The sequence below is a fragment of the Electrona antarctica genome (genome assembly GCF_951216825.1).
Source record: "Electrona antarctica genome assembly, chromosome: 12".
Lineage (NCBI taxonomy): Eukaryota > Metazoa > Chordata > Actinopteri > Myctophiformes > Myctophidae > Electrona > Electrona antarctica.
This window is the reverse complement of record NC_136793.1, coordinates 14,494,275-14,516,984: the sequence shown is the minus strand read 5'-3', so window position 1 is coordinate 14,516,984 and position 22,710 is coordinate 14,494,275. Positions and strand designations below refer to the sequence as shown.

The window sequence follows — 22,710 nt, the reverse complement described above, 5'->3', positions numbered from 1 at the left end:
CTTTGCTTCTGTAGAACGCCACAACGGTAAGGCCTTCCGGTCTGATTTACGGATATGTTATAGAGCTCCACGAGACGCACGCGTGGAACTGTAGTACGTCCTCGGGCGACCTTTCTAGTCGACATGGCGCGCGCGAACGTTCCACTACACCGAGTGGCGCGCTACGAGCTTGTAGATCTGCTACTTAGAACCTTTGCTTCTGTAGAACGCCACAACGGTAAGGCCTTCCGGTCTGATTTACGGATATGTTATAGAGCTCCACGAGACGCACGCGTGGAACTGTAGTACGTCCTCGGGCGACCTTTCTAGTCGACATGGCGCGCGCGAACGTTCCACTACACCGAGTGGCGCGCTACGAGCTTGTAGATCTGCTATTTAAAACCTTTGCTTCTGTAGAACGCCACAACGGTAAGGCCTTCCGGTCTGATTTTCATATGTTATAGAGCCCAGCAACACCGGCCGACACCTCCAAGGCTTCCTGGGTGATGGCGAGGAGGAGGAGGAGGGCTGCCACGTCACCTCACAGTCCAACTGTCTGTGTACGCCTCTGCTGTGCCTGAGGGAGGCACGCGCGCACACACGCACGCGCACACACTCACCTGCCCAGGCCATTGATGCCAGACGACCCTCGGGCCAGGCACTGCAGCCTCAGCCTCTCCACGGGATCTGAACTCACACACAGACGTCTCTTGGCGTCCAGCGCCATCTCTCGGTCGTGCCTCGACGTCCTGGCCATGGCTGAACACACAGAGCACATTAATATAATGTGTAACATTATAGTGGATGCAGTTAGCTTAATGCTAATTCCGATTAGCATAGTTAGCTTCTTATCCATGCTACTGGTGACTGGTTTAGCACAATACAAACTCGGACTCATTACATAACATGCAAATCACACCACCACTCAATATAAAAATAAAACGTTGTCTTATAAAGCAGCATATACTTTGTTTACATTCAGACCCATGGCTTTGTACAACTACTGGCCAAAGTTGAAGTTCATATAGTTGTAAAACATTCACCATAAAAGCCAAAATCGCGACAGAGTCAGCTATTCATTCATTACTAACTATTTCACAGACCTTGATGTGACTGTTAGCTGTGATAAAGTAAAGTAAACAAAGTGATGATGAATGACACGACACGAAACACACACGTAGGGTGTAGCTCTTCTCACAACATTGACGACACAGGTCGGTTCTTTATAAACGGGCATTTATTGGGAATTCTTCTCATCCCTCTGCTGTTCCATGCCGTGAGAACTATGTTCACACAAAATAATAAACACATAAACAATCAACAAATTACGTCGCAATACATAATATTGATCAAACAAAGAAATACAAAACATGTAGAAATGCGCGATGCGCAGGTGAACGTGTCCGTCAAAACACCACAACACAACAAAGATAACTCTCAAATAATAATACCTCGTTGGCCGCTTGATGTGTAAAGAGGTTCTTGATGCTTCTTGAGTTTCATACAGTCCTTTGAATGTCCTTTTGACCGTGTTTAATAACTTTAAACAGTTCAAACACACTACTCTGCTGCGAGTGTGCTTCCTTGTGCAGACCAGAGTCTGAATGAGTGAGAGAAATGTTTGTACCACCTGTGTGCAATGCCAGGCAATCATGCATCAATCAGTCAATCAATCATGGTCCAGTGTTGCTACTGACAGACAGGGAACTTGGTTCTGCCTCAGAAAGTTATCATCACATCATGTTTACATTTTTAACCTCATATGAAATCAATTATGAACCACATATTTATTATTGTATCATGACTGATAGATAAATTCTGACATGTTGTTTACACGTCATGTCAAGTTGGCCATTCCATCATATTCTGTTGGTCAACACAGATAGAACTTTGGCCCAGACCGTGTTCCATATAGGTCATATTTGGTCATCCTGTCCTTTTATCATCATTTTACTCATAGCCTACTGCCTGTTTACACAGGGTGGTTCATCTTATCCTTTATATTATTTTATCATACTTATATTATGGATTTCCTGACGCCACATTCAGATCTTATATCTTGTTGACTCCTTATTCGGTCTCCATACTGTCTTTCCCCAGTCAAGTTAGCTGGCATATTGAGAGGTCTATTTGGATAAACACTGCATGTATTTGACCTTGGTGGCTAGTGAGAAAAGAGATAGCTGCTCAGGGAGTATTTCTCTCTGTTAAGAGTTCACCGCTAGCAGGGAAAGAATGTTATCTTCAGGTTGCCATAGCAACGCCAGCCTCTGTGCTTTCCCGGTCTATGGCCATCAATGACTGAACCAAGGAAGATGTCACGATACCAGACTCATCATCCATGTGCTGGTCCAATGAGTACTCGACAACCAGCACCACCGTGGATATTGCGGAAATGAACTATCTATTGAGCCAATGAAAGTTTATCAACAACTGACGTCAGATGCAGTATAAGCCAGGAAGATGCTGTGAAGAGGGGCAGTTCGGATCCATATTGGAACAATTGAATACTCTAAATTATAGTGATGTAGTGTACTATTATTATTATTATCTGAACCATGTAGCACATTCTCTATGTAAATTGACTTTATTACCTACTAAAAATTACAGTTAAAACCTTAAACTTCCTCTCAGAACTTTATTTCGTCTGTCTCCAATTCGTTTTTAAGGTATCCTTCTATTTTTTTTATAGTACAGTGACTGTCATTCAAGATTTAAAGGGCTACTCACTCATTTTTAAGGTAAATACAGCACGGTATTTGGTCTCCCTGCTGGGTTATTGAAGATATATATATTTACAGTCCTTTCTAATTAGCATTACAGAATAGATATAATTTATTTTTATCCATTAATACGATCCTTGGGGTCGCCGGAATTTTATTTCCATCAATGACATTATTATGAATTATGCTTTATGAACTTATGACCATGAATTGTTGTATTTGAGCTATTTTAGTCTTTTTAAAGTAAGCATTTTAATAGCAGCACTTACATAGGAAGTCAGAGAAACGAATCAAAGAAAAGACCGTCATCTGCCAGTGGAATTCAGAACAGCGCCACAGCCCATCCACATGTATGAAGGCATATGCCTCTCCCCTCCTCTCCTCTCTCTCCTCTCTTTTTGAATAAACAGACAAAACACAAAACACAACATGTTCATTAATGTTATTCTTCACAAACTAGACATTTTATTCATATTTAGAAAATGCAGAATCCAATGGCGTCGGTCTGGGCTCTCCACGCCGTTTGCAAAGGTCAATGGTCAGCAAAAAGACTGCCTCCTCTCTCCCCTCTCTCCACAGAAGTGAAAACAGACAAAACACACCTTTAAAATATGTTCCCTAACCCTATTCTTCGCAAACGAGACATTTTATTCATATTTAGAGCGTCCCAAATTCAATGGGGCTGGTCTCGACTTTCCAGGACGTTTGCAAAGGTCAATGGTCAGCAGAAAGACTGCAACGGTGACCCTTTGGGCCAAATTCTTAAAAAAACGGGGTGATATATATTTTAAAAAATATGTAAGAACCTCCAATATCCATATTCAGGACATGTCGAATCCAATGGAACCAGTCTCGAATTTCCACGACGTTTGCAAAGGTCAAAGGTCAGCCGAAAGACCTTTGGGCCAAATGCCTTAACAATTAAGTGATAGATATTTTTTAAATATGTAACACCCCCGAATATCCATATTCAGGCCATGGCGAATAAAATGGCGTTGGTCTCGATTTTGTGGGACTCTTACAAGCGTCCGATAAAGGGAACTACACTGCAATGCTAGGCCTCGGGTCAGATTTGAGGTTCCCGAGGTTGCAGAAAAAAACTCAGACCATCACGAAGATCGGCCTATCCCGAACAGACTTACGATCGTCGGCGTAGGCGCGCGTGAACGTCAAACTTTGCTTCACTGGAACGCCACGACGGTGAGGCCTTCCGGGCTGATTTTCGGATATGTTATAGAGCTCCCGGAGACGCACGCATGGATCTATAGAACGTCCTCGGGCGACCTTTCTAGGAGGTGCGGTCTCGTTTCAATTTTTCAGCCAGGACGCTGTTAGAGTCTATGGGTCTATGACGTGTCTGCATGCACAGAGCCAAAGTGAAGGACGTTTTGTACGACTGTCGGAGGCGTACGTCCGAGACACCTAACCGTTCGTCTCGGCTGGCTCTCCGACATATCCGAACGTCGGACCGTGATGTTTTATCGTTGGCGCGTTGTCGCGCGTCAAAGTCGGCAATTTGTAGGCGTTCGTTCAAGGCTACCGCCGCGGCCGTATGTCCGTTTGGCCCGAAACCTATACGGCTGCGATCGGGGCCGCGACCCGGACGCGGTGATGGTCTCGGATTTGTTCTGCAACTTTCGCGTCAAAGTCGCAAATTTCGAGGCTTTCGTGCAGGGCTACTGTCGCGACCGTATGTCCGTTTGGCCCAAACCCTATACGGCTGCGATCGGGGCCGCGACCCGGTTGCGGTGATGGTCTCGGATTTGTTCTGTCGAATTTCGCGACTATTCTCGCTAACTTAGGCCTTACTTTGTGGGAGCAGTTTATGCTAATGAAGGGCGTGGTTCCGGCTACTTTGTGGGTGTGGGTTATGCAAATTTGATGGGCGTGGTTTCGGCTACTTTGTGGGTGTGGTATATGCAAATTAGTGGGTGTCGCTTATGTAAATTAGTGGGTGTCACCCCGCCTACTTTGTGGGAGTGGTTTATGCAAATGAAGGTGCGTGGTATGCAAATGAAGGGGAGTGGTATGCAAATGAAGGGCGTGGTGACACCCACTAATTTGCATAAGCGACACCCACTAATTTGCATATCCCACACCCACAAAGTAGCCGAAACAACGCCCTTCAAATTTTCATAATTTTTCCCCGGAAATAAATAAATAAACACGGCTAATCATCCATCCATGTGTGACAATTGTTTGACACACATCATGTCATGTCATGTCTATCTATAGCAAGAGGTGGAATTGACGTCAGATCTTCTACACAAAGCAAAACAAAAGGGAGCAGTGCACCACCCTGTGGCACCAACTGGCACTGCTGACTGTTACAAGTTGACAGTGGATTATCTTGGATTATGTCCGCCAAAATACATTCCAATAGTACATTTACTTGACCAAAAGGTAAAGAGTGATTTATTTAGATTTATTTATTCTGGATCCTTAGTCCTACTCGAACCAGCGTGTTCTGGCAGGCACCGTAGGAAGCTGCCCAAACCACTGAGCCATCGTGGAATACTCTTAACCATGGATTTGGGGTAATTTTATCTTTTGGTTTTTTTGGAAGGGAAGACAAAAATAAATAAAGTCTATTTTACCAATGCAAAGGGTGAAATATTGTCATAATGTACGTTGTGTTTGTTTTGGAAAGGAAAAACTGTTGTAATGTACTTTTTAGTGACGTTAGGGTAGAGTTTGTTTTAACAGTACAGGACTCTCTCTCTCATACACACCAGAGACTGGCAGCTGATTGGCTCATTCAGGGTTGCCAGGTTGGTGGCTGTCAGGTTGTCTAATGCCTGCTGCATTGTGTGTGTGTGTGTGTGTGTGTGTGTGTGTGTGTGTGTGTGTGTGTGTGTGTGTGTGTGTGTGTGTGAACCAGCTACACTGGCATTTAAACACATTTATATTGTAACTGTTGCCACTATAGGTGATATAGTTTGCTTTATTCCTAAAAGCTCCAAGTTCATAATGAAGAAGTTCATAATTAAGTCACCTTTACGTTTAAAACATTATTTCATGTATTTGTGTCAAGTTGTTGTAACGCTTTTATTTTGAAGAGTCAAAGTCATGTTCCGTGTCTCGTTTGGTCTGCTCATGTAAATTGGGTACACAGGTTTTTTGTGTAAGCAATCAAGCCACAAGCAGCTAGCAGCAGCAGGGTGCAGCAGCTCCGTTTGCACTGGTCACACAAAGAGACTAAAAGTTACTAAAAGAGACTGTCATAAGAAAGGTTATAAGGACCTAAGACTGAAGAGATTCCCTTCTTTGTTATTTGCACGCAGCCAACGAGGTATTTGTTTTACTTTATTTTACTTTGGTAAAATGTTTGCATCTACATGCTGTGCATGTCATGTCGTATTCATGTTCATTGTAACGTGCTTGTTTTATTGTATTGTTTATAGTTTTCACGGTGAATTTGGAGGATCCACAAGTCTTCAAATAAATCAGTTTCAAGGAAACCGCTTGTGACTGTCTGTGCTCGGAGGGAGTTACACATATAATATGACAGCACCACACACACACACAAACACAGAGGCATTGCCTAAAACACATTAAAACACTCAAACATTCCAGGTGACTAAAATGTGACTAAATGAAAACTAGTCAAGGGACTGAAATGAGTTTGCTGCCAAAAACAAAACTGCATGATGTCACCTCAGCCGCGCGTAGGCCTATGTGTGTCAAGACATTTTATTAGCAACTACACACACCTGTTGCAAGGTCCCCTTTTGGTGTTTTAAACGTTTACTGGGGACCCCCTGGAAAACCCCCAAGGGCCCCTGGGGGTCACCGGACCCTGAATTGAGAAGCACTGGCATACATTCTAAGCATTTATGCTCCGTTAGCTTTTATAAATGTCACTTTAAACGTGAAAACAGACTGCCCTGCTGTCTAGTCGTGTTCAAACCATTGTGATGTTGCATTACCTACGTTTACTGGGGACCCCCTGGAAATCCCCCAAGGGCCCCGGGGGGTCACCGGACCCCGAATTGAGAAGCACTGGCATACATTCTAAGCATTTATGCTCAGTTAGCTTTTATAAATGTCACTTTAAACGTGAAAACAGACTGCCCTGCTGTCTAGTCGTGTTCAAACCATTGTGATGTTGCATTACCTACGTTTACTGGGGACCCCCTGGAAATCCCCCAAGGGCCCCGGGGGGTCCACGGACCCCGAATTGAGAAGCACTGGTATACATTCTAAACATTTGTATTCAGTCAGCTTTTATGATTGTCATTTTTAACGTGAAAACAGTCTCTTGAATAGCTTTCATTTAGTTTGTCACATTTTATCACCTGGAATGTTTTAGTGTTAGTCTAGTTTTAGTCGACTAAATATCATAAGATTTTAGTAGACTAAAATGTATTTTGGTGGGCCTTGATGCCGTCATAATGACTTTACACTTGCTGGAAATAGCCCATCTACAAGCTCACAACGCATCGCAGCTTGTAGGTCTGCTATTTTTGAAAAAGCTTGTAGGTCTGCTATTTTTGAAAAAGCTTGTAGGTCTGCTATTTTTGAAAAAGCCAAATGGAATACAAGCACCTTAAGGAATACAAATCATTGTGTGTACACTGTTTGTACACTGTTTATACAGCAAATGACCTCGATACATAGAAATCCCGTTATATAAACAGAGCAACTAACCTTAATTCAATTACATTTGAATAAATTGCTGCTACTTGTCGCAAATGTTTTTATACTAAGTGACTGCAAAAACATTGAAATACTGCTGCTAACGTCTCCTATATGGATGTATAACTATCTCTGACAGAAAATGCACAATCTTTTTATAGTTTCACAAGATAGTATTAAAGTGTTAATGTAACACAGCTCTGTTTACACTTTTTTTGCTCAAGTGCTCATTTTCAGCAACGCCCTGCACATAGAAACACACACACACACATTAAAACTGTCCGGGGAATCAAACCGGCAACCTTTCAGCAACAAGGGCGCTCCTCAAACCCTTAGGCCACCGCTGCCCCAAAATAATTCCTATTTATATCCAATATTTATTTGTAAATACATTGTGATATTTTGATTGTCTTGTTCCACTTCTGCTTTGGCAATGTAAATGTATGTCTTCTCATGCCAATAAAGCTCCTTTGAATTGAATTGAGAGAGATTTTTACCTGTACTTTGAGATTTGTAACTACTTTTGAACAGAGAGAGAGCGAGCAGAGAGAGAGAGAGGACCATAAACGTTTTGAGTAGATGTAAGTTCCTGTGTTCTGACTGTGAATTTTGGGAGTTTTTATTTATTCAGGAGATATCTGTTGCAAGTTTCCCATCCTAATACTGACCTGCCGATTCTTCGAATCAGCTGGTAAAAAACTGCAGCCACATGTGTGGTTAGAGAGATAGTCAGGCCCAGTGGTCAAAGGAGGTGAAGTGATTCACACAGACGCATCACATCCGCTGTCTTCACATTCCACCCCGCCTACTGGAATGTACTCTCCAACCCAAAAGACTCCCAAACTAGTAAAAATAGCAGCTATACAAGCTCACAACGTGGAGCTATTTAACACCTCTTGTGGTAACAAAAACAAAAAATAATCTCCATGAATTCAAGGCTTCATGGGGTGTGTAATTGATTGATTTATTTTGGGTGAACTATAAGCTACTCCTTTAAAATGTCAGAAAATAGCTGACTTCTGCCCTCACGATGCATGGCTATGGAACGCATCTCAATACAAACGCAGTGCAGTTTGTATTGAGAATATATTTACATTGTGTAGTTTGCATTGAGAAGAGTTTTAGTGCAGAGGGACAACAGGAGGGGGCCTGGTACAGAGGCCTGGGGTACTCCGCTTTGTGGCCCCACCCCCCTAGATGGACAACAAAATGCTACAGAAATACTTTTGTAACCTAGACATGCATTACTAGAGATTATGCATGACTGTAGAGAGTGTGACAGGGGCGTGTGCGTGTGTGTGTGTGTGAGTGAGACACAGGTGTGTGTGTGTGTGGGGGCTTAGTGGACAGAAATTAAGGCCATCTGGAACTCGGAAGGTCGCCGGTTCACCTCCTGGCCGGTCCATGCTGTCCACGTGTCCTTGAGCAAGACACTTTAACTGTGCTTTCCTTTGGTACACTCTGAAGAGTTACAGACCTAAAGGCTCCATAATTGGTTCCTATCACTAAGATCTTATATTTATATATTTAGTTGGCTGAAACTAGACTAAAACCAAAACATTTCAGATGACTAAAACATGACTTAAACAAAACTTTATTCTACAGGCTAAAGCTAAATAAAAAAAATCTGCCAAAATGAACACTGATAAGATTGTGGCTGTACTGGTGAGCTCCCAGGTTTTAGTGTGTGTGTTGAGCACATGTGCTCTCAGCTACCACCCAGCTGTGTAAATAAAGAATACAAAATAATACCTAAGAAAGCAGTCAACTACAGGATGCAGACACTTAATTACACTAAAACGATTTAGGAGTTGTAAACAAATGTGCACCCACCCTTCTAATAACAATTAATCCCACTATTTATTTATTTTTTTTACAAATTGTTTCCTCCAAGACGTAGGCATGATTATCTTATGTACTTAGGCCTACTCCCTACTGTCGGTGTGCTTCAGATGTACTTAATGTATAAAGTAATGAAATTCAGAGGGGGAAAACAATGAATGTGCCACAGATATCACATTGATATTTTTTGTTACAAGCTGCAGCCAGTGTGTCACTTGTAGATCTGCTACTTTCTAAAATGTTTGAAGAATATCAAAAATCTGTCCACATAAATCTTTGCGTACAAATCAATTTGGGGGTCCGTCCTTGCCTTGTAAAAGTTTGAGAACCACAGCTGTAGCCTTCTAATCAAGGCCCATTACTTATTCAGCATTTGAGCCATGGACGAGACTTTGCATCTCAGACACCAAACTTAAATTATATTTTGTTGCCGTTAGTTAAGATCTTGTCCACAATTCCATGCTGAATTAAATTCATGTTGTAGCATAGGAGAGATAACAGGCAAATGTTGATCAAAATAACAATCGTTACATGCTCTAATTGCGTAGACTTATGGTAAATTAGGTAATGCAGATGTTTAACAATATTTTAACTCTTGAGAGTGTACAATGAAACCAAATGGACTCGCTGAGGTCTAATAAGGGTCCATTTGGTTACCAACTCTCCATCATTTAGCTGTGGACCACCTGGACCACTGGTGATCCCCGGGCCCAGACCACTGGTTGAGAGCCACTGTTCTTGGGTATTGCTTCATCATTGACCGCGTTCTGTTCTGCTCGAGTTCATCACATGTTTGGTGCAGCCCTGTTTAGACAGCCTTGTGCTCTGAGTCTCTGGTTCCAGTCAAGCCCCACAGCTATCTAAAGGACAATATTGCTCCAGCAACAGCTACAAATAGGTATACGTCAAACATAAGCTGGAAGGCAACAGAAACACACCATCTGAATGGACCATTCGCCAGAACACTCTGTGTGTTTGGGGCACCGAAATTGAGGACAAATTCATAAATCCTGTAGAAAGATTGCAGTGACCTCGAACCTGCGACCCCTCCTCACTGCATGATGGCAGGTGTTGCCAGATTTTGCCAGAGAAACCAGGGCAGAAGTTTGCAGGATTGGTCCGTTTTGAACACAATGCCTCAAATCATGAACGCAGAGTGCAATTTGAGAGACATTTTGCATGCACATTCCCATTTCCCACTAGGCTGAGGAAGACATGCCACTTGAAATTGTTCACATCAGCCTCATGGTGGGGCTATAACTGGCCCATTCGTGTTTTCACCTATAACTGCACTGATCTGAAAACTTTGTATGCACACTCTCTAGAGGCCATGGAAAAACCTTTGACCTGCATTTTTCACTTCTGCTCTTTATAGCGCCACCAGGAGGCTGACTTGTGTAAAACACATTTTTGATACTCCTTCAGATTTTATCCAAATCTCACGCAAATCGGTAGACATGATCTCTACAGTCATGTGATCAAGACGGGTCCGTTTGATTTTTCATATTCCCACTAGGCAGAGGAAGAAATGCCACTTGACATTTATCCAAAAATGCTCCTATCCTGGGGGAGACCTGTTCCCCGCGAGGGGCACCTTTTCTAGTTCATGATGCTTTACATTATTACTTTTATTTTTTTATGCTCTGCCCAGTCCTCTCAGGTGGGTGGAGCCTGATAGTGGGCACTTAAGACTGGATTGGGTGGAGTTCATTGTTGGCACCACATACACCTAATGGCAGCAGGCTTTAAAATAGGTTTTGTTGTTGTTTGGGATTGAGGCATGTTGTAGGTCAGAATGGTCTGGTTTGCTAGTTTGAGTTGAGTGGTTGCATTAGTCTTCCTGTTTCTCTTGGTTTGAGGCATTATTTAACCTTAAATCATAATTTGTTCATCATCATTGTTTCCATCACCTCCCTATAGGCTATGCCATAATTGCCATTTACTGTAATCATGTTCTGCCAACCAGCGGGCGGTTTTGCCAAATGTTGGTGCCCAAATCGAGAAAATGGCGTGATTCAATACCACGTCGGTCTTTAGACATGGTAATGCCACACCTGCCTCTGATTGGCCTACCGACACTGATGCGAGGTTACTCTGTGGTGGGAAATAAATATGACTGTGTTGGCATTGCCTTGGGGGGGACTATTCTGTCCATGACTGTGTTGGCATTGCCTTGGGGGGGACTATTCTGTCCATGACTGTGTTGGCATTGCCTTGGGGGGGACTATTCTGTCCATGACTGTGTTGGCATTGCCTTGGGGGGGACTATTCTGTCCATGACTGTGTTGGCATTGCCTTGGGGGGGACTATTCTGTCCATATCGGGTTGCATTGCCTTGGGGGGGACTATTCTGTCCATTGCCTTGGGGGGGACTATTCTGTCCATGACTGTGTTGGCATTGCCTTGGGGGGGACTATTCTGTCCATTGCCTTGGGGGGGACTATTCTGTCCATTGCCTTGGGGGGGACTATTCTGTCCATTGCCTTGGGGGGGACTATTCTGTCCATTGCCTTGGGGGGGACTATTCTGTCCATATCGGGTTGCAACTCCAACGGGGCTGAGTCGGCTCTAGCGAACTTCGCAACGCTCGACACGGCAACTCGCTCCCCTTAGGGCGCTCGGTGAGTGTCTCCCGTGGCTCAAGTTCTCTAGAGACGGCACCCCTCCGTCGTGGTCTAAAACTATACTTTATCGGCAAAAAAAAACTACTCTGCGGTTGTTGGGAAAATTGTTGCAGCAGCAGGATGCAAACTCAGGCAGCGGGATCCATAGTCTAGTGATTAAACCATTATGCTAGTGAGTTGGTGGGCAAAAGGGTGTCAAGCCTGTATTACAATGTGAGAAGCCCCACGGGGAGCCTAATACTTAAAAATAGTAGGAGGGGGGGCCAATCAGAGGCAGGCGGGGCGTTACCAAGTCTAGAAACGGACGTAGTCTACAATTAGGCGAGAAAATGTGGAAGTAGAGCGTTCTTCTGTGTCCTTCAAGAACATATATTATCTGTCCCACTATGACGCATGACAGCAAACAATGAATATTGGGAAACTTTCTGTTCTGTGCTGTTGTTCATTTATTTTGATCTTGAACTCAGAGCCACCCCAGGCTGGCATCCGTGTATTCTGTAACAAGTTGGTCAACTACAAGGCTGCGCTCATCAAGCATGACGCTCTCGTTAAAAAAACAAAATGTAAATTTTACTCAAGTACTGTACTTAAGTAGGCTACAATCTTGATGAAGACCTTTCATGGTCAAAACATGTGGGCAGTTACATAAAATAAAGGCTATTCCTCTTTAGTTTAGCGTGCCCGGATCGAGTTTTGTACTTTTGAATTTCAGACTTTTACTAGAGAATTAATATATTGCAGTATTGCAACTTTTACTTATAAGTAAAATATGTGAGTTATTTTCTCAACACTGACCACTCTCTCTGATGGGAACCAAGGCCGCAGTTTGTTTGTGTGTGAGTGTGTGTGAGTGTGTGTGTGTGTCATCTCTCGCAGTTCGTAGAGAGAAACATTGTATTTATGCATGAGGCCTTGTGTGGTAAAAGCTTCCTTTTACCACAGGAAAGACTGCCTTCATTTACCATAATACTACAATATCCACACAAATGGAACGAACTTCAGGCCTCTGAAACGGGTTCGATTGGTCTCCATAGAGACATTTAAGGGTGCTTCTGGAGGGGCAGTGACCGTATGGAAACTGCAAGGTTCCCAGTTTGAACCCGGGATCCCCCAGAGTTAGTGTCGAAGTGTCCTTGAGCAAGACTCTGAACCCCTAATTGCTCCCGATGTGCAGGTTGGTGCCTTGTATGGTTTCCTCCGGTATTGGTGTGTGAATGTAATGCACAATCTATGTAAAGCGCCTTGGATAAAGGCGCTATATAAATGCACCATTCACACACACACACACACATTTTAACCATTTATTTATGTCCACACAAAGGATATGCACACACACACACACACACACACACACACACACACACACACACACACACACACACACACACACACACACACACACACACACACACACACACACACACACACACACACACACACACACACACACACACACACGGGGGAGGGTGTGCAGGTATGTACTGTGAGGTAGGTGTGTCTTCCAGGTTGATACAGTGTGAGAGGTGCAGCCAGATCGACAGAGAGAACAGTCCCAGAGGTGATCCATAAAACGGACCAAAGCATCAAAAACTGTAAGTGTTGCACACAGAAATGTAAATCTGAATATGTACTGTAACAACTGACTAAACAGCTGTTTATGTGCATTGCGTTTCATCAAGTAAATATTGTGACTTAGTAGCCCATTATATCTGAATCATTGAGGCTTACCTTGTCATAATAACTGTACTCATTGTGTATAACAATAACAACAACAACAACAACAACAACAATAATAATAAAATCTCAGTGTCCTTGAGCGAGATGTCAGAACTGACCGACTGCTGCGTTAATTATTTCAGATCTGTTGTGCTGTGGCAAGATGGCCAGTGGTGGAAAAGGTACTCATTTCTTTTTTACTCAAGTAAAATATAAATTCTGCAGTTCTCACAACGAGCTTGTAGATTGGCTATTTTCAGAATGCAACAAATGTAAATCAAGCCATCAAGGCCAGACAACATACATTTTAGTCGAATAAATCAACTGTACTACAAACTAGAGGTAGGGAGAGAGAGAGGGAATATAAGGGGGAGAGAGGGGCGGGAGAAAGAGAGGGAGAGAGAGGGGGGGGGGGGAGAAAGAGGGAGCCGGGAGAGAAAGTGGGGAGAGAGGGAGAGAGAGAGACAGACAGAAAGACAGAGAGAGACATTAAACCTGTATATATAGGAGGGGCTAGCGCCCTTCAATAACGTAACGTAACGCAACGTAACCTAATGCAATATTTTACAGTGGGTAAAGGCTGTAAGGTGGTGGTTTGTGGACAAGCATTGGTGGGGAAAACTGCCATTCTGGAGCAGCTTGTGTATGGAAGCCATACAGTGGGTAAGTTATTGCTTATTATTAGGGATTAAGCCCGAAGGGGCGGAGGCCCCTATTGTTTTTCTACCGTTTTTTCTTTTTCCGCCACTTTTTGCAGTTCTGGCAGTTCTTGAACAGAACGTATATGTTAGGCGACCATTAAAAAAAATCATTGGTACCTCGCGGTTACAAGAGTAATGCTTCTGATGACATTTCAAGCTACAACCGGCTGATTTTTTTTGTTCTGGTTCATTTGGATGAATTTCAGGGTTTTCTAAATAAAAAGGCCCGGTGCATCCTGCTGGCAGGGAAGCGACAGTGCCTCCTGCTGGCAGTTCAATGGTATCAGAAAATGTGTTACAGTACTTGAGTAAATGTGCTTAGTTACTTTACACCACTGCCTTTCCTCCTCCTTCAGGTCCAAGATCCTACGAGAGTCAGGAGGACATTTTCGTGGCCTTGGTGGAGACGGAGCGCGGCGTGAAGGAGCAGCTGCGTCTGTACGACACGGTGGGGCTCCGCGACGGCCTGGACCTGCCCGAACACTACTACTCTGTGATGGACGGCTTCGTGCTGGTCTACAGCGTGGACGACCTGGAGTCCTTCAGGAGGGTGGAGGCCCTGAAGAAGGAGATAGACAAGGCCAGAGATAAGAGAGAGGTGCTCGCTCTCGACTCGTTCACATTAGTCCCACAACTGCATTCAATTCAAATTTCAATTCAATTTTATTAAAGTGTCACATCACAACAAGCTGTCTCAAGAGCGAATGACCGACAGAGATCCCACCCAGAGCAAGCAATTTTGCGACAGTGGTAACGAAAAACTCCCCCGGCCTTAGCTGGCAAAAACGTCAAGCAGAGTCCGACTCCTCCAGGGTGGGCGGCCATCTGCCTCGACCGTGTCAGGGGAGAGAAAGAGAGAGAGAAGGAGAGACAGAGGCAAATGCAAGTAGTGGCAATAGAAATAATAATAAATGTAATAGTGTAAGATAATATAATATGGCATATCATAGATAATATATAGTGGTATCAGACCATGGGCACTTAATCACTAGTTATGGTCATTTCTATTATTGTGGGGACAATTGCACAAGTAGATTGTAGATTGGCTATTTTGATTGAGATTTGGTAGGTCTATATAGAAGGGGAAAAATAACACACCATGGGTTTAAGACAGTGGGTAAATGTAAAAAATCACTCCCGTGTGAAGTAAGTGGTGCAACTCCGTGTGGAGGTCCCTGGGGGGGGGGGGGGGGGGAACGCAGTTACCGTGTGGGGGTCCCTCAACTGTACTGTCACTGTACTGGCACACCCAAAATCACCATATATACAGTTAATATGTGCGTGTGTGTTTGTGTGTGTGTTAGGTTGCGCACAGGTGGTGATAAGCACCCAGCCAGCCACCCAGGCAGGCAGGCACCCACACACATACTCACTTAAGGAAGTGGTTGCACCACTTAAAAAGAATACACCAAATCAGGTATGTAGCCTACATGATTTAGACATAAGGTAGGTCCACATAGCAGCAGGTATGCTGTGTACTGTACATGATGTTAGACATAAGGCTATGTGAAACTACACACAAGGGAGACCCTCATTCAAAACTTAACAGCCTGTAGCTTCAGTATATTGCCTGTGTGTCTGTACCAGGTGACGTCATCATTACAGTATAGTACAGTATACTATTGTCCAGTGGTGGAAAGTAATTAAGTACGTTTACTTTAAGTACTGTACTCAAGTATATGTTTTAGATATTTGTACTTTACTTGAGTATTTCCAATACCTTTACTTCTACTCCACTATCTTGGATGCAAATATTGTACTCTGGTCCGCTCACTCTCCTTTATAACTCTATGGTGAGTCCATACCAGGTGACGATCATCGTTCTGGGCAACAAGACGGACCTGGGGGGGCGGCGGCAGGTGGACCAGGAAGAGGCCCGGCTGTGGGCACGAGGCCACAAGGTGGCGCTGTGGGAGGTGAGCGCGACAGAGCGCGGCTCCCTCATGGAGCCCTTCAGCGCGCTGACCAGCCGCCTGACGCAGCCCAGGAGCAGGGCTGCCTTCCCCCTGCCGGGACGCAAGAGCAAGGGAAACACCTCCAATGACAGCTGAGCAGTGTTGGGCAATGTTACTCATTACTCCTTAAAAATGTAATATTATATTACTTATTACTTGGAATCAAGAGTAATATATTATATTTCATATTATATGACATTACTTTTGAAAACAAAGCAATACGCTTTCATCAAAGTTGGTGTTGTGACTTTATACATTGTCAATTACTTAGAAGGGGAGAGGTGGTTAGCAGACAGTTTGAGGGTCCAATTTTGTCCAAAGCCATTTTTACCACTTTCCATTTCAATATTTTCGAAACAACACACAGATAGCAATAGCACTGATTTATAAAAAGAAAAAAAAAGGAAAAATAAACTCAAAAATGGTGGTGGTTTCCTCCCGACAGCAACGATATCTATTCTGCCCTGTGCATCTTTGAGCTCCTCCTATATACAGGTTTAATGTTTGTTTTTAGTTCAAAGTTTGTTTTAAAAACACCATTGACAATGAAGGGAAAATTTGCGTCATCTTGTCCCTAACAAACATTAAATGCCATTAACAATAAAGCGAATTTAATGTTTGTGTTGGCACCATTTGTTTTACATCACCTAATCAACATGAGTTAGACTTTAATATATTAGCATTCCTCACTTCACACAGGTGTGATTTTTTGTGGTGGTTCCCAAAGTGGGGTCCGGGGACCCCTAGGGGTCCTTGAGGGAGTTCCAGGGGGTCCCCAGCTAAACGATAGTTTGGAACCAAATGGACCCTCATGGGTCTGTAAATTAACATACATTGTACAATATAAATTGGGGTCTCACAGATAGAAATGCCATTAAATGGGAGTCCGTCAAAGTGGGGGTCCTTGAAATGAAAATGGTTGAAAATCACTGCTAGAGCTGTAAGCCGTCTTCTCTTATGGGGTGTCATGTTTTTTACGTTTCAGGTGTGGTAATCAGAGTTACTTAACTCAGAGTTAAATTAACGTTGATTTTACAATATAAATCGGGGTCCCAGAGATAGAAATGCCATTAAATGGGTGTCCGTAGACTAATAAATGTTGATTTGGGGGTCCTTGACATGAAAAGGTTTGAGAACCACTGTCCTGTCGCAGACATCCGCATGCTATAGATCCTGCGAGTGTCTCTGGGACAGAGAAAGGTTGATAACAAAGTAGATTTTCTCTCTGAAAAATACATAATTAAAACAAATAAATATCCATTTTAATATCAGAATGGGTTGCAGACAGTAGTCTACCTCTCGTCATCCTGTAGACTCGGTCCTACCCTAACACAGGATGCACATTTCTCAACAGAAGAGCCAACCTCCAGGATTCTGCAGGAGTATCTCCTTGATTTTAATCTCCTTGAGGACTTCTTAATTGTCATTTCTCCTTGATTTGGTATCAAACTCCCAAAATTAACCAGAATATGTTAAAAGGAGGACCCCCACTTGGGGAGTGTCAGCCCTAGAAAAAAAGAGCGTCTAGGCCTTCCGGTCTGATCTTCGGATATGTTATAGAGCTTCTCTAGACGCACGCGTGGAACTGTAGTACGTCCCCGGGCGACCTTTCTAGTCGACGTAGGCGCGAACGTCAAACCTTTTCTTCTGTAGAAAATAGCAGATCTACAAGTTCACCGCACGGCACTCACAGTTGTGTTAGAATTCAATTATTAACACAGTGGTCCATACAGGTTGGTCAGAATAACATTTTATTCACTAGAACAGATTAGGGGTTGCAGCTCGATAAAGCCTGGTGCCCCAACAGTTCAAAACCTTTTATTCCAATCCTACAGGACCATATTTGGAGTTTGGGTGTTAAATACATCATTTGACTAATCAGACTTAATATTTCTTATTGACATTGCGTTTGACATAATTCTAGGAAAACAAAGTTTTGGAACTACACTAAAATCCAAATCTGATCCGGTCGGACAGCGAGGTATCAAACGTTTTGAAACCGTTGCGGGCGCTGGGCCCCAGACAACAACAGACATCGTCGCTTGTCTGGTGGAAAAACCTTGCAGGTCCAAAAACTGTTACTTTTTTAAATTAATATACATTTAAAAAAAACTAAAAACTAAAAAAAACATTTTAAAATAGTGAAAACAGACGCTTTACAAGTTCACGCGTTGCAGCTTGTAGATCTGTTATTTTCACTACCTTTGTGCATTATACAACAGCCTTGTATAATGAAGTTGGACATTCATTTACAAAAAAAAACCAAAAAAGAAATAGAGATCCGAGGTTTTCTGCCAGACAACAACTGATATGCAGCTAATATTATTGTGCTGGAAGAAAAAGGTCAGGAAGAATGTGTTCCAAACTGTACAATCCATGTCAGACGAGTCCACTGTCCAAAAATGTAAAAAAAAAACTAAACACAAAGCGTCCGTGCGACAATAGGTTGATACAGTGATGTGCCTTAAAGGTCAGAGGTCAAAGTAAAAAAAACAAAAGAGAAATAATTTGGCAAAGAAACAGCATGGCAATATTGTGCAACGTTCTTTTTGTGTGTCCTTTTCCTAGTTGAAGTGAGCGTTGCTCATCCCCTCTCCACTCGGGGGAGCTACAGATCAGACTGTTGCCTCCCACAATGTTCAAATGCTTCCTCATACAGTCTGTCAGTCATACTGTGCAAAGGAAGCTGTGGAAACCATCCGGGAGCTTCCGTTTCGTCTGTTGCAGTCGCATTAATTTTGTCCTACTGTAAGTCCAAATAGTCGAGTCATACATAGCTTGCTGCTTATCAGAAATGGGAATTTAAAAATATGTTTTAAAGATATTTTAAAATATATTTCCGTGAACGGAAATGATGAACAGATACAACGGCTTACTTTCTCGGCTTTCAGGAAGTGTCGTTCCAGACTCTATATAGCATTCAGGAGGTGTATAGTTCCAGACTCTATATAGCATTCAGGAGGTGTATAGTTCCAGACTCTATATAGCATTCAGGAGGTGTAGTTCCAGACTCTATAATAGCATTCAGGAGGTGTAGTTCCAGTCTCTATAATAGCATTCAGGAGGTGTAGTTCCAGACTCTAGAGACGAATCCATGGATCAGTGCCCTGTAGGCCAGATGTAGCAATGGTTAATGGTACACCGCAGTAATGGCTGCGCCCAGGGTACCCCTCCGTGGATTGGTCTATATTTAGCATTCAGGAGGTGTAGTTTCAGACTCTATAAAAAACATTCAGAGATTGTGGAATAGTTGTCTGGCGACACACTAGCACCAAACCTGAACCTGAAATTATTTCTGTACCAGCATCTCAATCAGGATTCCAAACTCACAGATAAAGTGAGAAAGTGTGACGTTCCCACGTGTTGCTGTGCACAACGATTGGTCAACATCGGTGGCATGAGGTATGCAGGGGCCAGGAACACAGCTATCCATAATTAGATTTGTCCATGCAATGAAAAAAACAAAAAACAAAAACAAACGGCACAATTATCACAATTCTATGTGTGTGCACATTATGTGTGTCCCTTACGCAATGTGATACGTCTACAGCCAGGCTCATACTTAGAGAGAATGTTGTTATAAAATGGATCCTTGCATGATCCTTGGTGGTTTTCTATTTAAAATGAAGCCAACCGTTTTCACATAAATGGTGATGTAGTTGCGTGCCAGTCGTCAACTTAAAGATCTGCTATTTTCTGCTGTGCGACACCGCTCGCAAGACAGCGTTAGTGCGGCCTTAATGGGCCTGTGTATCTTTGGCCTGAGTGTACGCAAGGCAATGGCCATTTGTGTTGAGGTTGGTGAGGGGACATTTTCAGATTCATGTCTAGGCCTGTCACAATTAATACATTAATGACCTGTAATATTTGCATAATCGTTTCCATGTCAAAAATATAAGTGTGTGTGTGTGTGTGTGTGTGTGTGTGTGTGTGTGTGTGTGTGTGTGTGTGTAAGAAAACATACATACAAGCTCACATTGAGCTTGCGGATCGCCTATGTCCAACTATAAAACATTTTGAATGTATAAAGTTTTACGTTTGGTTGTATATTTAAGTTATTTGTCATATTAACTGCCTGGGGCCAGGTTTTGTTTAAGAGAACATAAATCTTATTTGCATTTACTGTATTTACTGTAATGTTCCAATGTTCAATGGCAAAAACACAATTAAATCGCAAATATTTGTGTAATCGTCAAGTAAAATGTGACAACCCTATTCATGTGGCAAGTGTTTCTGAGGCGGGAGGGGAGAAGAGTGTGAAAGAGATTATTAGAAAGGATGAAATATTGAATATGGATGGAGAGAGAGAGGAGAATGGGGAGGAAGTTAAAAACCACATCATACTCCATAGCACGACGGTGTCGCTTGAAAAAGCTGGTTCTTTCCGTCGTACCATGAAATACAAACGATAATGATTGAGATACAAATACAGCAGGAGGGGATGTGAATTATGAATGAATGAATAAGGAAGTCCTTTGCTTAAAAAATAAGAAAAACAACTAAAAATGTTAAAAAAAAAAAAAAAAAAAAAAAAACTTTTCCACAAAGACATCTTCTATCCTCTGTGGTGGTCTTGTCCCCTGAATATTAGCTTGTATTTTTTATTTTCTTTTTTTCTCGGTTCTGTCATTTGAATGTCAGTGGCTCTGTTCATGTCACTATAGTCCAGCGATCCTGAGGATGAATAAAGGATTATGAACAAAACAAAAACATCATCAAACGTCTCTGCGTCAAGGAATCAAAGAGCCAATTCCACTACAAATGCCCGGGGGTGTCTCTCTCTCTCTCTCTTAGGGGGCTGGTTTGTAGGACAGTCTCTCCGTTCCCATTGGTTGGCCACTGAGGCTTCAGACAGGCTTGTCCATTCATTGGCTGCTGTCCAGGCTCGGCACTCTAAAAGACCACTCAGCAGCAGGGAAGCTCCAACCCCCCCACCCCTCGGAGGAGCGTCTTCCCTTTATAACGTGTGTGGCGTCTCTCCGTTTTCTGTCACCACTAGGGGGCAGAGTTGGACATGGAGTCCACCGAGTTCACACTGGAAGACTGCAAGCGACTGTGGCTGATGGACACCTCTGGGTGCTGAGGGAGAGAGAGAGTTGGGTGTTACTGTGTGTGTGTCTGTCTGTGTGTGTGTGTGTGTGTGTGTGTGTGTGTGTGTCTGTCTGTCTGTCTGTGTGTCTGTGTCGTGTGTGTGTGTGTGTGTGTGTGTGTGTGTGTGTGTGTGTGTGTGTGTGTGTGTGTCTGTGTGTGTGTCTGTGTGTGTGTTCTTCCTTACATGCCTCCTGAAGATTCTGTCCAGCAGGCTCCGTCGAGGAGGCTCGGGGGGCTGGTTCCAGTCCAGATCAGGAGGCCTGGTCCCCTGAAGTCCGAACACGTTCAGGTCACTGAAACACTCTGTCTCTATCATCTAGAGAGAGAGAGAGAGAGAGAGAGAGAGAGAGAGAGAGAGAGAGAGAGAGAGAGAGAAAGGGGGGGGGGGAGAGAAGGAGAGAGAGAGACAGACAGACGAGGGGTCATTGCCCGTTTACTGACCGCTAGCATTCCAGAGCTAAACAGATGTAGCATAGGACCGCGACCAACATTAATCAATATAAAACATCGTCAATTGCAGACAGCAGGGTGGATTTGAATTGACGAGTATACTCGTTGACCACCGCAGTGGCCTTGTAACCTCGCCTCACCAGGCTTTCCACCTCGGAGGAAAGCCTGGTCTCTGTTCCAAAAGTGCCGCGTGAACCAGTCTGGAACGGATGATATCGTTACGTCATGTTGTAGTATCGTTTTGTAGTCGACAGGCAGGAACAATCAAATGGAATTTTCCCTTTTCCCTCAAAAGGTTTGAGGGAAAAGGAAGTTCCGGAAGATTGATGACTACAAAACAATACTACAACATGACGTAGCGATATCATCCGCTCCCGACCGGTTCATATACCTGGTTAGAGTGTCCGCCCTGGGACTGGGAAGTCGGGGTTCGATCCCCGGCCGGGTCCTACCAAAGAAAAAAAATGGGACCCAAGAAGAAAAAAAATAGGACCCAGTGCCTCCCTGCTTGGCACTCAGCATCAATGGTTGGATTGGGGGTAAGTCCCTGCGACATACTAGCGTCATGTCCAGGGGGTGTACTTGTACATCAACCTGACTTAGGCTACAGAAACAGGAGATAGGCTCCTGCCCTATGGGCCTCATAGCTCGGCAAGGCTTTACTCGTCAATGGCAGTGTCACGTGTCTCTCACACACACACACACACACACACACACACCTCAGTCTGCCATGGGATGGAAACGCTGCCTGTGGTGAATTTGGAGTAGAAGTCGTTGTCCGTTTGGTCCAGATTGACTCCTTTGACTGTGGAGAACTGCTCGATGTCCAGAACGTCTTTACAGTAGACTGCCCGAGGCTGTAGAGAGAGAGAGAGAGAGAGAGAGAGAGAGAGAGAGAGAGAGAGAGAGAGAGAGAGAGAGAGCAAACATAAACATCCTTACAGTTGGTGTAATTATACGGTTTTCAGTGACCTGAACCTGTTCGGACCAG

General features: G+C 43.5%; 2 protein-coding genes across 3 annotated transcripts in view; one reads left to right on the top strand and one right to left on the bottom strand.

The window, feature by feature from the left end:
• Window positions 1-13,685: 13,685 nt before the first annotated feature.
• Window positions 13,686-16,274, top strand: LOC306933634 (NF-kappa-B inhibitor-interacting Ras-like protein 1; the record flags this gene model as incomplete). The annotated part of the gene is made up of 4 exons (XM_079515950.1): window positions 13,686-13,704; window positions 14,093-14,185; window positions 14,580-14,821; window positions 16,032-16,274. 4 exons carry the CDS (start codon window positions 13,686-13,688, stop codon window positions 16,272-16,274), a joined length of 597 nt encoding a protein of 198 aa, XP_079372076.1.
• A 1,634-nt stretch (window positions 16,275-17,908) lies between these two features.
• Window positions 17,909-22,710, bottom strand: part of LOC306933317 (G protein-coupled receptor kinase 5-like) — a 76,746-nt gene continuing 71,944 nt past the window's right edge. The window contains exons 14-16 of one of the 2 annotated variants that reach the window (XM_079515479.1): window positions 22,439-22,576; window positions 21,458-21,585; window positions 17,909-21,257 (exon numbers count right to left, since the gene is read on the bottom strand). In XM_079515479.1, coding sequence (XP_079371605.1) covers window positions 21,209-21,257; window positions 21,458-21,585; window positions 22,439-22,576 — 315 coding nt within the window. In that variant the 3' untranslated portion in view covers window positions 17,909-21,208. Of the gene's footprint in view, window positions 21,258-21,453; window positions 21,586-22,438; window positions 22,577-22,710 lie in introns of both variants that reach the window. The other variant, XM_079515478.1, reaches the window with a different exon arrangement.